The sequence below is a fragment of the Peromyscus californicus genome, unplaced genomic scaffold, assembly GCF_007827085.1.
Source record: "Peromyscus californicus insignis strain IS unplaced genomic scaffold, ASM782708v3 Scaffold_14__1_contigs__length_90479793_seg_2, whole genome shotgun sequence".
Classification (NCBI taxonomy): domain Eukaryota; kingdom Metazoa; phylum Chordata; class Mammalia; order Rodentia; family Cricetidae; genus Peromyscus; species Peromyscus californicus.
In genome coordinates, this window is record NW_026294436.1 from 67480203 (window position 1) to 67494881 (window position 14679).

Sequence of the window (14679 nt, forward strand, 5' to 3'; positions counted from 1 at the left end):
GGCATGAATCGGAATGGCGGGAACGTCCAGTCCTGCACTGGTGAGAGCAGTGGACATATGCCTCCTTTCTCAAACGAGCTCTCAGTGCTGGACCTGAGTGGGCACTGGGGACATCAGTTAACTCTAGCTTGGCCTCAAGCTAGTGAGGAGCCTGGGATCGTCACATCAAGGGAGGTGACTACACATCATCCACAGAAGGAAAGGCAAGGGAGCGTGATGCTACCTCCAACTGGATGAAAGACTGTCTCTCATTTTATTAAATGTATCCTCACAAGTGTTTCGCCTGTGTGTATGTGTGTGCATGCCTGATGCCGGTGCAGACCAGCAGAGGGCAAGGGCATCGGATCCCCTAGAACTGGAGTTACAGATGGTTGTGAGCCACCGTGTGGGTGCTGGGCATCATCTGCAAGAACAACAATAAGAGTCATCTCTCCAGCCCAGGAAAGGTTGTCTTAAAGAAGGTGAATTTGACTTAGCTGTGTGGGTCCAGAAAGGAGAGGCAGAGAACCATGGACAAAGTTTCAGGAAGGGTAGATCTAAGTTCTGCCACAGCTCTTGTTAACGTGACATAAACATACCAGAGAAGAGGGACTCTGAGTAATTGCCTCCACGTGGCCAAGTCTGTGGGGACATTTTCTTAAATGCTGATTGATGCAGGAGGGGCCCAGCCTACCCTGAGTGTGTCAGGGGGATGGGTGTCATTCCTGAGCAGGTGGGCCTGAGCTGTAATAAGTGAGCCAGCTGAACAAGCCATGGGAAGCAAAGCTGGTAGCAAGCAGCGTTCCTCTGGGGTCTCCGCTTCAGCTTCCTGCCCTGGCTTTCCTCAATGATTACAAGTTACAAGGACTGTAACTGGTAAGCCAAGTAAACCTTTTTGGTCAGTGTTTGATCACAGCAATAGAAACCAAGGTAGAGCAATCCGACATAAGAAAAGTTTTGTTCTTGTTGTTGTTTTGTTTTTGTTTTTGTTTTTGGTGTTACAGGCAAATACAACAGGCTTCCCCAAGTACTGGATGAGGCTACTTGGCCTTGTTCACAAATGCTTTGATTTTTATGGTCCTGGGGGCGGAGCCCTGAGCCTCACACAAGAGCTAGGCAAATGATCTCCCACTGAGTTGTAGCCCCAGCTGGATACCACGATGTCAGAAAGGAGACTGAAGCACAGATCCCATGCTTGGGCCTGATGAACTTGAATGTTCATGCTGGCCCTGGCTTTCTGTACCAACTGACTGTTACAACTGAGGGGAGGATTTCAGATATGTTTGTTGCATGGTCTACAGTTTTGAGCCCTGTGGATTTGACAGCTACTTAAAAAGGGTAGACATTTTACTGAGAATAAACTGGAATAAATATTCAATTTGCAGCGAACAATCTCAGGACCTTGGAAACATGGAAAAATACCCAAGTAGTGCTTTGGGACCTCCAAGTACACACTTCAGCAGCAAGAATGCATTTGTAATAGCCAAAAGTATTAAACTTACTCTGTGCAAAGCCAACACCTCAATTTTACAAATAGGAGGGAAAAAAACCCATTGAACTTGATTTACCTACTAAAAGCTAATTTCTCCTGCAAGAATTTGTTAAAATTACTCGCAGTAAGAGCCGGCATAGTAAAAGCTATAATTTCCCAACTACCTTCAGTATGTGAGATTTTGGGAAAGTCGATAGAAGGATGGGATGATTTGGTGGCTGTATCAGAAACACGGTTTTTCATATCCCCAAATTGCTACAGAATAATGGAGTGCCAGTTGTTCGAAAATACTGCCTGCCGGCACCATCTCATTAGGGCACACCCCTTAATCACCAAGGCTGGAACCTGGGTCCTCAGAGCCCAGCCCTCAGAGGGAGGCTTAGCTTGTTGGGGAACAGCAAAGGCAGGAATAGGTTGGGAGAGCAGAGCTCACAGCAGGCTGAACTTAAGACACAGAAATGGACCGCTGACTAGGGGAACTCTCTTTCCTGGACACCTTTGATCCTTTTGGGTTTTTACCCACCGGCCATAAGCCTTGCGATGATACCCAGCTTCCTGCATTGGCATCCATTGCCTCACTGCCCGTCACTCGCCTCCCTGGGGGAGAACCTCTCAAGAGAAAGCTCTGAGGAATGCGTGCATCTCCAAGGCAGCCAAGAGGGAAAATGCCAAGGGTGCAAGGGACGAGGAACAGAGAGAGACCCAGCCTCCTGGAGTCGTTCTCTGGGCTCTAGGAGAAGAGCAGAGCCCGCGGAGGTGCTCCGGGGTCACCAGGAACTTGAGGTTTTAGCAAGGAACGTGCTCACTCCGCCCCATTCAAGTTAACCCCGTCGTCGTCGGTGATGGTCCTGGGTGGGATCCCTCTGTCTATGGCCACCTTCACCATCGCAGCCTACGGTGGTGCGCACAGGGCACCAGAGGCCACCGGTGAAGGATCAGGGTACAGACCTGGGCGTGTGCGCGCGTGCGTGTGCCTGTGTATGTGTGTGTGTGGATATGCGTGTGTGCCGCCGCCTGGCGACTCGTGCCCGACAGGTGCAGGCGCGCCGGCTTCCCATTGGCCGTGGCGTCCTCCTCCGCCCTCGCTATCCCCTTACCCCCACCAGTGGCGCTGGCTGGGATCCGCCGAGGCGCGTGCAGGCCTGCGCGCCCCAGCCCTCCCCGCGCGCGCCCCCGCCTCATCCCTCCCTCCCTCCCCCTCTCCGCGCCGCCGCCGCGCGCTCCCGAGCTCAGGTAGCGGGCACGCGGGCGCCTCCCCGGGGGCGCGCAGCCCGGCCGCCTTGGCCCTCGTCAGCCCCGTCTCCCCCCCTCCACCACCGCCCCCCCCCCGGGCTGCTCGGGGGGAGCCCGGGGAGGGAGCGCGCGGCGGGACGGGTGGGGGCGGTGTAGCCCGGCAGCCGCCGAGGCTTCCGTCTCGCTCTCTCGCTCGCTCGCGCAGCGGCGGCAGCAGAGGTCGCGCACAGATGCGGGTTAGACTGGCGGGGGGAGGAGGCGGAGGAGGGAAGGAAGCTGCATGCATGAGACCCACAGGTAAGAGCCGGAGCCCGGAAGGGGCTTGCCTGCCCGGGGAGGCGCGCGCAGGCCGGCCTGGGCGAGTTGGCTCCGGGATCAGCACCCCTAAGGAAGGCATTTTTAAAAATAAAAATCACAGCTCAGATCTCATAGGGGACTGGGGCAATAGGACCCTCCCAGTCCCTGGAAAAGCAGAGAAGTAGACGGGGGCAGCAGGGGGCACATTGTGAGATTCCTGAGAGTAAAACGTACAGGCCCGGGGAAAAGTGTTTTCTCAGCGGCTTGATGCTAGAAGGCTTTAGACTTTCCTGTCATGATCACAGCCGCTGAATCCCGGGGACCAGCGCAGAGCCAGTGTGCACTAACCCCTGTCCTCTCTCCCCTCCTCCATCCCTCCCGCACGCGCAGTATCCCATGGTGGCTGCTACTCTCTGGACCCTGCATGGGGGGTGGTAGGGAGGATCTCGCCGTGGGAAAGGGGGCGGGGGCTCCGCAGGGGCGAACCGGGATGGAGCCCGCAAAGCCCAGGCTCCGGGTCCCCAGGGCGGAGGAGGGAGAGCGTGGTCCCAGAGCCCGGGCAACCCCGGGGTATTGTCGTGTTCCGCTCCTGGTTGCAGACTCTTGCAAGCTGGATGCCCTCTGTGGATGAAAGATGTATCATGGAATGAACCCGAGCAATGGAGATGGATTTCTAGAGCAGCAGCTGCAGCAACAGCAGCCTCAGTCCCCCCAGAGACTCTTGGCCGTGATCCTGTGGTTTCAACTGGCGCTGTGCTTTGGCCCAGCACAGCTCACGGGTGGTGAGTGACCCCGCTGTGATGGGAGAGCCTTGGACGGCTCAGCAGGGAGGGGAGCCTGTGCTGACGGGACAGCACCAAGCCTCCTGCATACTGCATACGTGCAGACTTTAGGGGTGCCTGAGAAACAGAATCCTTGTGTCCCAGCCTTCTGCATAACCTCTGGAGTTCACAGAAAATTCTGTGGAACCGGTGCAGGTTCGCACCCCCACCAGCAGCCCAGTTGGGCTTTTCTGAAGGAAGGACAAAAATCTTGGTCTGTTATTCCCATTTTTGGCCAAGAAAGAAAAAAGAGGGATGGAAGAAGAAGAAAAAGAGAAAAAAGGCGGTATATTTGTGGACCTTTGACCTTTGATCTCTGCCCTCTGCAGACAGTTCAGGTTTTGGCTTCTGGATTTGGGCAACGCTAGAATAATCACCTTTAAGAATGTGAAGGGTCTGAAAACATGGTCAGGCTGGTTGAAGGACAGGTTTATTTGAAAGTTAACTTTCTCTTTCTTGGAGGTGGTATGTTGAGGCATGTCAGTCGCTGTTGGGGGTGGGGAAGGGTTGCAGAGCTTCAGGTGTGTTTCTGGAAGGTTGCTTAGCTAGTTCTGGTTTACAGGGGGGATCAAGTCAAGAAGTGGAAGTTAATCGAAATAAATTGGTAGCCCCAGCCTCTGTAGGTGGCTCATCTATAACGTACTTGATTCCAAGGGAGAGGGCTAGCTTTCGGTTGTGGCAGAGGAAGACAGATGGAGTTCTTGTCTGAATTTCCCTGCTCAAGTACCCCCCCTTTATCCCTTGTGCACCACGTCCATCAACCCCGTCTGTTCCAAATATTCCTTGAGAGCTGGCTGATGTGGGCACGGGAAGGACAGCTCAGCGTCCTCAAACCGAAATACTGTGGCTGCCTAAGGAGACTGCCATTAGATGAAAAACAAGTATTGCTTGGCATAAATGAACCGTTTCCATGTTGGAAAATGTTGCTGTTTCAGAGACTCTGAAGGTGAAGATGGGGCGAATCAGTGAGTAGAAATTTAGCAAAACTAGGGGAGGAGAAGGACAACATAGGCCTTCACACACGGAGCAGTCAGTAATTCAGGCGTTCCACATGGGCAGCCATAAGATGCCTCGGGTAGGAAAGTGTTGATTGTGGTATGCAAGGAGTCAGAATTAGGGAGCCAACTCTTACTTTGGCTTTGAATGGAGTGGGCGAGTGGGTGGTTGTTTTTATTTTGTTTCTTTCAAGGTGTAACTTTTTGTGCTGTTATTCAGTTTTCGCTAGAAACATCTCTGAGGCAGGCATCCTCTTCCCAGAGGACAAGGTCAAGTGTGAGTCCAGACCATGTCTTTGTGGCCTGGCAGGGCTTTCCCCTCACTGGATACTAGCTCTACCTCATGGGAATCAGTAGGCTGGCCACCACTGAACAGGCCTGAGCCTTTCAGTGCTACCTCCCGGTCCTTCCAACCAGGTCCACATGATTTTCCATGTTCCCGGCTCATGTCTCCCAGGTAGACAACAAAGGAACTAAGCAGAGTCCATCTGCATGTGTCTCCACTGTAGTGTGAGGTCTGAGCATGGGCTGATCGGAAAGGCTATGCGTGCTCTTGGCTTCATCCATTGTTTTCAGGACTTTCCCAGCTCAGTTTAGCAAGACCCTTTGGACTCACCGCTTACCTTTGTAGTTTGTGCAGAGATGTCTTTTTCTATCCCTTCCCGGAGCCTCGGGAAACGGTGGGAGTAAGGGTTCCCTTTCCCCGTTACCCTTCAGTGTTACAGCCCTTTCCTCTTAGGGGTCATCTGCTGCAGAATGGCTGGTCACCAGCCTGATCTCACCTTCAACTCTTTTTGTTTTGTTTTGTTGTTGTTTTGTTGGCTGACGTTGATTTGTAGAGGAATACTTATCATTTTAGGACTCCTGTATGAATCCACAGTGTGGGTAGGAAAGGACGGTGGGGGACATCCTAAGCATTGATGAAACAGGTTTACTTTCTTAGAAAAGAAATCTCTGTCGTATCCAGATTGACAATAAAGGCAAATTTACCATTGCTCCAGACCTCTGCTCTTAAAACATCTCTGTGTGTGTGCAAATCACCTGGAATCGTGTTAAAAGCTAGAGCCTGGTTCATTGGCTTTGGGTGGTCCCTAAGAGTCTGCATTTCTATGTTTTTAATATTATTTTTGTTTATGTGCATATGTATCTGCCGTGTTTGTGCTGGTTCCCTAGGAGGCCAGAGGAGAGCGTTGGATTTCCTGGAGCTTGAGGTACAAGCAGTCATGAGCGGCCCAACATGGGTGCTGGGATCTGAACACAGGTCTTCTAGAAAAGAGGCAGGTGCTCTTAACTTTGGAGCCATGTCTTCAGCCCCAAGGGTCTATATTCAATAAGCTCCCAGGTGAAGCCTTTGCTACTGGTCCAAAGATCACAGTTTGATTAGCAATGCTTTTGACTAAGGTATTCCTTAAAATAAGTTGCTTCTGACTCCAGACTTCCTGACTTCCTTCTCAATTACCAGATGCAAATGACCTGCTAAGGAGCCGAAGTCTCACCCAGTATCTAATCTGTAGGTGAAACACAGCTGAAATCAGTCCTCAGAGAGCACGTTCCTTTTTTAACCCACAAAAGGTGCATATTTAATAGACACTCTTCTGAAATGTGGATTTTCATTTTTGATTGCTTTCAAAGGAGAAGGAACATCACAATAGCTAGATATAATAGTCTGAGCTAGGAGGGGGGAAGAAAGCCTGTGCCCAATATAAGTATTACAGAAAAAGCCTGAACTAGAAAGGGAGAAATTGAGAAAATGACCAGACAAAAGAGGAGAGAGAAAAGAACTCCATCAAAACTGAAAGGCTTTGTCCTGAGAAGCCAGAGATCCAATTCAACTCTTTGAGCCCTAGGAGAGCTTTTATGAACCTGGCTTAGCTTGTGGTGACTTTGGGTGGCTTTCTTGGAGATGTCTTTTGTCAGCTGGGTAGAAGGGTCCTCATTCGAAGCCTCTGAAAATGAGTATCCTGAGTGGACTCCTACCAGGCTTATGGGGGGACACAGGACACTGCTGTGCCCCAAATCCTCGTGGACTGTGGCTCCAGCTGCTTTTCTTCTTTTGCCTCAGTCTACTTTCCTAGAAGCCTCCTGAGTTTTGAGGGGTGACTAGAGTGGTCCCCCCAGATGTACAGGACGAGGACCTAGACTTTGCTCTACAAATTGCTTCTCAAAGATGAACTCCTTCTATTACTGGGAACTCAGGGTGGGCGCTGACATTTGCTAGTGTTGAGATTTTTGGTATGGGGGTCTCAGCTTCCTTATCTATAAAATAAGGAGGATTTTACAAATCTTAGGGAGTTGGTATCAGGGGTGGAAATGCCACAGACACTCAGCAATTGTGGAAGGTCATGGAGAAGTAGTAGCTAAGACAGTGTTATAGTTTGGGGTATCTTTGATCTATTTTTTCAATGAGCATTAAGGGCTTGTACCCCGACTCAAACGAAGGCCTATTGCTCACATTGTTCTTTTAAACCAATAGAACCCTCCCTTATTCTCCCAACGAGGAATTTTAAGGCATCACCTAAGTGTCATCATCCTACGTTTCTCCAGTCAGCAAATTTTTCCCTCTCCCGGGCTCCCGTTGCTCTAAGAAGCAACGCCATATCATATCCTTGTAAGCGCACTGAAGGCAAGGATCTTGACTGATACATTTTTATGTTTTAGGCACCAGTGCAGCATCTCATTCATGGCCACATGCTCGGTTAATGTTGGTGGGAGGCAAGAAAAAAAGATACTTCAATTCCTACTTCACCGTTCAGAGCACAACCGCCGTGGGTGGGCGAGTTATGGAAAGCTGAGGCCATGTCCAGTTGGAGGTGGTCTGGGGAAGGCTGGAGGAGACGTCAGGAAGGGCTTCAGAGACAGAGAGACACTTAGGGTAGGAGGGGGTGGCAGAGGTATCTTGTCCAGAGATGTGGAGATGGTCACATGATTGGACTCACCAGAGAGCAGAAAATAGTCTGATGAATGCAGACTCTGTGGCCACAGTGAACCAATATGGAGAAGGAGAGATAACTTGGAGTCTTTCCTTAAGGGTCTTGGGAACATCCTGAATGTATCGTATCAGTGGGACCCAGGGGACAGTTTGGAGCAGGTTGTCAGGCAGGTTATTCTTCCCACTTCCCTGCTTCCAAGGCAGCTTCCATGGAAATGCCCTGTGAGGTCTCGTTTGGGTCATGAGGCTGTATCTGTGTGCCAGCAGATAGGAGCAAATGCTTTCTGGGTGATCAACTGGCTTGTAGATGTGGGGGACTTGGAGTTTTATTGAGAAAAATTTTATGTGTGATTGAGTAGAGGCTTTTCCTGGTATGCTGTATCTAAAATCCATGATTTCAAGCTGAACCTAGTCAACCAAGTCCTAACTCCCAAAACTCCAGCGCGTATTTCCTCAACAAAGCCTGTGGTAATGTAAGCAGCACGGAAACCCAGCTTATTGACAGGTGAAATCCGAAAGCTTCGGGGGTACAGAAGGATTTCCTGCACCAAGTAGCAAGTCTCACATCTCACAAGCCAGAGGAGAAGAGGCAAGTCAGAGAGACCCAGTGTTTCTTTAATTCCCTGGAGTAATGGTGGGTGTAGATGGAGATCTTGACCCAGTGGATACTAATTAGAGATAAAGAAAAACGACTGTGCTATTCTGTTCTTAGTGTCTGAGATATATTTTCCAGTGCCTCCAAAAGACCTTCAAATGAGAACAAGGGCTCTTCATTCTTTCCAGGATGAACAGAGTTCAAGTTCAGCCTCTGCTCTTACATGGCTGCGTGGATTCCAGTTGCCAGTTATCATCATGGCCTGAAAATATTAAGTGGAAAAGTCTAGAATAAGCAATAAAGTGGGAGTGCCATTTTGAATAGCAGGAGAAAGTCTTTTACCAACCTGCCCAGTTCCTCCTGCATGGAATATAAATTAATCCCTTTGTCCACTGTATAAAACAGTAGGATATTTAAGATAATATCCAGAAGATGTGTATTATAGCATTTTTTTTTTCAAGACAGGGTTTCTCTGTATAGTTTTGGTGCCTTTCCTGGAACTCACTCTGTAGCCCAGGCTGGCCTTGAACTCACAGAGATCTGCCTGGCTCTGCCTCCCGAGTGCTGGGATTAAAGGCGTGTGCCACATATTGTTAGAGATGTTTTGTTTTATTGTTTGGTATTGTTAATTCCTTACTATGTCTAACATATAAATTTATCATAGGCATGTGTAGGACAAGATGAAGTTTAGTATGTGGGATTTGCTATTGTCTGAGATTTTAAGCACCCGGTGGCAATCTTGGAATGTACACTCACAATAAGGGGGACTTTGAGGAATTGCTGGGTTCCAAGCTCTTAGCTGCCTTCTCCATCTCTCTGTTCCATCATTTGGCTCTATTGCATGCCTGGAAATACACATATAAGGGGATTTAGTTTTTGCTCCCAGGGAAATACACAAATAAAACTTCCCAAAAGTTTAAATGCAAATGACTTGCACAAAAATTTCTTAATATAGATTTTCAGTTCAATTTTAAAATCTAGTGTTATTTATTGATACTGATGAGAAAAGTGATTTTTCAGATTGCTTCTCTTTATCCTTGATTTTGGAAGCTCATTCAGTGTTTGATAATTGAAATAACCACACAGGGTAATGGTATGTCTAAATAGGTCACCAGGATCATTGCCTCTGAACCGAAGGGAAGAAAGGGCCAAATGAGCAAGCTTTTTAGCTTATTTGCAAACACAGTCTCCTTTTGCCAAGACACACAGCAACATCCATGGCGGATACAAAAGATGTATTAGTCTCATGTATGCCTTGTCTTCTTATTGGTCCATGTTCACAGGAACACACTGTTCAGCTATCACTAACCATGGAAGATTGAGAAAGATTGGATGGAATGCTAAATTGACTGAAATCCGAGTGATTGTTAAACATTTCCAAATTGTCAGTAGTACTCATTGCAAATGCCCAGAGCATGTCTCGTATGTGCCAACCCCTACTCCCGTACGTGTGTAACCTCATTTCATTCCCCACAGTGAGTGTGCATGGTGCACACCCTATTTATCCTTGTGTAATAGAAGAGGAACCCGAGAGAGAGATGACAAGAATGGGCACCTTGTCCTCTTCATTATGGCTTTTCTTTTAGTATGCCAGGACATAACAATTCCAATCTCTAATACATCCACCCCAACCCCATTTTTATGTTAGTTGACCGAAAAGTGTCCATTTAAGCTTAAATTATCAAATAGTTTGAAAATTACCCCTCCCTACCATGACATAAGGGAACTCTGGTATTGTGACCAGAAAGGACCATAAATACACTATGTGAATCCATATGAATCCAAATTCCACAATCTGTGGTGCAGTAGAGGCCAGGGTGCCTGAACTTTGGACTCTGAGTAGATAGTGGTAAGAGACCAGAAACACAAGAACCTGTCCCCCAGGTCAGAATGGGATGTTCCCTGACTCTCACCTGCTCTGAGCAAAGAGATGCCTGGTCCCTGGGACCAGTGACATGCATGCTCACCATCCCCTTCCAGGGGTTGTGACAGCTTTTCTTGCAGTTTCTATGCACTTTGGACAAGTGTTAATGATCCCTCCGCTAGCATGTGCTTAGAGTGTTAAAAGCAATGCAAACAGATTTTGTGTGTACTGCTACCTGCAATTACTGAAGGCACCAAGAGGAGATTTTTTTTTTTTAACTATCTCTCCTATCTTTAATATCTTTATTTAAGAGACATCCTCTGTGAGGTTGCTCTCCTAGAGTCTATAAATGGTCAGATAAAGCCAGATTAGGAAGCAAGACACGAGGCACACACCTGTAACCCAGACCCTGAGGAGAGAGACCGTGGTAACTAGGACTTTTGAGCCTGAGTGAGCATTTCTCCCTTGAAATGTTACATTGGAGGAAGACTAAGATTCGATGGTTCACAAGATCTGAGTGAGAGTCAGGTGAGCTTGCTCTCTTGCCCAGGAAGACATATTGGCTAGATGAACTCGAGGCTGAATTTTGGGAGGAATTTGGCCCAGTTTTCCTTCATCTTTACGAAAAAAAAAAAAAAGTCTGAACTGTTCTAAGAGAAGTTACCCACTCGAGAAGAGAAAAACAAATAGAAATAATTAAGTGACTTGCTCACACACTGGAATTGAAAGTGCATTTTGAAATAGCTTCTTAATTGGGAGTATTGTAATTGCTTTATTAATCTTAAACAAGGTAAATTGGGAACATCGGAGAAGTCAAATGAAAACAAATTCTTGACATTATTTAGAAGTGACATTAAACCTGGGAACACAGCAGTGAGTCCAGAGACACCAGAAACTCGTGCAGCCTCCACAGGCCGGCACTTTGGTGACCCTGTCTGTGTATTTGAACGTGTCCCGAGTATCCAGAAATGGATTTGAGTGCACAGAAGCGGGAAGAATTGCGGAGCTGAGTAAGCTTGGTCAGTGGTCACTGCATCTTTGTCCGGATAAACTGAGCTTTTCAAAGGAGGATGAGTAAGGATGAGGCTCTGTGGAAAAGAAGGTCGGACTTGGCCATCTCTTGCTTCTGTTTAAAATGGTTGGCTTTTATCTCTATCGCCAGTGTGGAAGAAAAGCTGGACAAGGAAGGTCACTCACACACTATCTTCTTATTTTTCTGACAGGAACAAAATACAAAACAACCTAACTTCTTCGGTCTGGTTGCATTTATAAAACAGAATGTGCGGTTGGATTGAGAGAGCCAGTAAGGGGAAGAGGTTCTTTTAAGAAAAACAGAAAATATGTTCTCAGAGTGGTTTTAACGTTAGTGTTCCCACAACATTGGTACTGATCTAGCTAGTTGCCAAATTCAAGTTTTCAGTGAAGAATGTAGAAGAAGTTTCTGGACTTTAAGCTCGTACACTCGGGAGATTGACTTTTTTTTTTTTTTTTAAACCATGAGACAGATAACAGGATCTACTGGTTTTATGGAAATCTGATAGGCTTAATCTTGTGAAAGATTTTCAGTTATCCTTTTTGAGGGCTTCTGTTAAGTAACATGGAGTCTTAATAGCCTAGTCTAACCCAAAGATACATTTGAAGGTAAGAGTTGGAGGCCGGGGAGATAGATAGCTCAGTTGGTGACTGGCTTGCTATACAGACCCAAGGCCCTGCATTCAGCTCCCTAGGACTCACATAAGAAGAAGCCAGGTTTGGCTGCAGACAATCCCAGTGCTGTGGAGGTGGAGACAATCTTGCTGGCCAGTGTAGCCATCAGTGAGCTCTGAGTTCAGTAAAGGTCCCTGTCTCAAAAACTAAGTTGTGTGTGGTGGGGTTGAGAGCTGGTTCAGCAGTTAAGAGTGCTTATTGCTCTTACAGAGGACCCGAGTTCGGTTCCCAGCATCTATTTCACAGCTCATGGCTGTCTGTAACTCTTGCTCCAGGGGATCTGCTGCAGGTGGTATACATGCATATCTGTAAGCAAAACACTCATATACATAAGATAAAATAAATAAATCTAAAAAAATAAGGTCTGCGGCTGGAGAGATGGCTCAGCAGTTAAGAGCACTGACTGCTCTTCCAGAAGGACCCAGGTTCAGTTCCCAGCACCCACATGGCAGCTCACAACTGTCTGTAACTCCAGTTCTAGGGGACCCGACACTCTCACACAGACAAAACACCAGTGCACATAAAAAGTTAAATAAAATATTTAAAAAAATAAGGCAAGGAAGATACCTGACTAACCTCTCATCACCATATACACACTTACAGCCATGTGCACTCCCCATGAACACATAACATATGTATACAGTACACACACACACACACATATACACGAAAAAAACCATTTTTTTGGAGGTGGTAGGAGGCTCCTGCAAATTTAGGTTGTAGTATAACAGCATGTACTCAGTAGCTGATGGGGGCCTCATCTTTTTAAATTCTATTTAAATAGAGGAATTAAATTGCACTGAATTATATTTAAATTGGGAAACAATCTTTAGGAAACTTGTAGTTTATCTGGTTAAGAAGTCAGTTATGAATTACTGTGTGGCCTTTTAAAACTCTTGCCCAGGTTCCACCCACCTCCCCATTTGCTTTGGATTAGAAGTAGAGGGCATTTTTTCCCCTTGTCATCCTATTTATACCTGGTAGATGGAAGGCATTTACTTACTTTTAATATTGACTCCGTGGATACGCTATGGATTCTGGGGGCAAGCACTGGGGAGACGCAGTGTCTTGTAGAGAGTAACCAGTTTTCACTGCTGCTGTCACCACTGGGCAGAGGGACGGTAACCTACTTGCTGCCTTCGTTCCATTATCTGTGAAAGGGAGTTACTTCCCTAGGTGCTGTGAAAATCAACTGCGTGTGTGTGTGTGTGTGTGTGTGTGTGTGTGTGTGTGTGTGTGTGTTGTCATAACTCCCTGAGGTGCCAGCATCATCGAGAACAAAGTGATGATGAACGTTCGCTTGCTAAGTTTACTGTGCTGGGAGTGAGCCCGTCAGAGAGTCTTCTTTGCCTGGAAGGGATATGGAATACACTTGCATGTCCAACAGCACAGGTCAAGGTAGATGGCTGGTGTAGGTATTCACGGCATAGCTCCCGATTCTTGGTCTCAGTGGTCCATGGAACTAACTACTGTGATATGGTACAGCGGGATCTTAGTGAAACTTTATCTCCAAGATTCGGGGCTGGGGTGGGGGTTGGGGTGGAGGCTCATGAAACACAAAGGCTTTGGGGCTGAGGCTTGATCAATAAAATAATTTCCAGGTGAAGAAGGTATTGGAAGATGGTGTTTTTTGAGAAGGGAGAACAGTGTGAGTGAGCAGAGACTGTGGAAGAGAAAGAATACATACTGAAGGCAAGGGATAGCTCAGGGTAGCCTTGGTAAAGTGCACTTGCAGAGGGCAGGTTGGATCCACATGCCTGGCTAACCACAACACTCAGGGATTTGGATGAGAGCCTACAAAAACAAAACAAACAAACCAAACAAAAAACCCAGGCCTTCGGGGGCATGGCATGATCTGTTTCATTTTGTTTTAGAAATGGATTTTTTTTTTAGCAGTGTGGAAGATAGAGATGTAGAGAAACCTTTGCTCATTAAATATTTATCATGCATCTATCCGAGACTAGGTGGCAGATACAGTTGGAAACAAAGCCCTGCCCTCTGCAAATGTATATTCTCGGGAGGGCAGTTAGGAAACAACTGTATTGACTCAGGAGGGACATGCTGAGGGCTTCAACTACAGAGAGCTACACAGAGGGAGAAGACGCAGAGGCAGAATTAACTGAGGCGGACAGGGGGATGTGAGGTTGGCAGAAGGGGGAGAGGCACTGGCACAGCCTGATAGCACTCCGTCGGAGGGGCCACTGATGAGGGCTAGCAGCAAGGAGGGTGTGCCCTGCCACCATCACTCGGGTCCACAGGAAGGGCCACATCGAGAGCTGCCCACGGACACGTTGAGACCCTGCTGACCCCTCACTCTCAGCCTCGTCCTCCCAGTGATGGGGAGGCTGCCTTGCCCTCGGCACCTACATTTGGTCGCCATCTGTCCATCCGACAGCTGAGAACTCAGTTCGATGCTCAGGAGAACCATTAGGGCTGGAGATGAAGATGTGTGTGTCATCTGCTTCAAGAGGGCTGTGGGAGGGGCTGGGCTTTCCCAGGAAGGGAGTGTAAGAGGAGAGGTTGGGGATGTAATGTTGGGAGGAAAAGCCAGCTTGGAGCCTGAGGAGCTGTGCAGCTAGCTCATCAATATTGATACCAATAAGAATTTAAAAGCAAAACCAAATACACTTGATTGAGGTTATTGAATACTCCCTCCTGTTTGGGAGCTTTTATGTTATTATTGGGATATTTTTATGTTATTATTAGGATAATGTTTTAGTGATCCAAATTCTGGGTGCCTGTGCCAACCAGGCGGAAAGGTGGGCTG

At 47.6% G+C, this 14679-nt stretch overlaps 1 protein-coding gene across 3 annotated transcripts in view; it reads left to right on the top strand.

Annotated features, from left to right (window-relative positions):
• The first annotated feature begins 2738 nt into the window (after positions 1-2738).
• The window catches only part of Susd4 (sushi domain containing 4), a 132025-nt gene continuing 120084 nt past the window's right edge, over positions 2739-14679 (top strand). Inside the window, exons 1-2 of one of the 3 annotated variants that reach the window (XM_052737868.1) lie at positions 2739-3001; positions 3601-3783. In XM_052737868.1, coding sequence (XP_052593828.1) covers positions 3636-3783 — 148 coding nt within the window. In that variant the 5' untranslated portion in view covers positions 2739-3001; positions 3601-3635. The remainder of the gene's footprint in view (positions 3002-3600; positions 3784-14679) is intronic. The other 2 variants (XM_052737866.1, XM_052737867.1) reach the window with 2 other exon arrangements.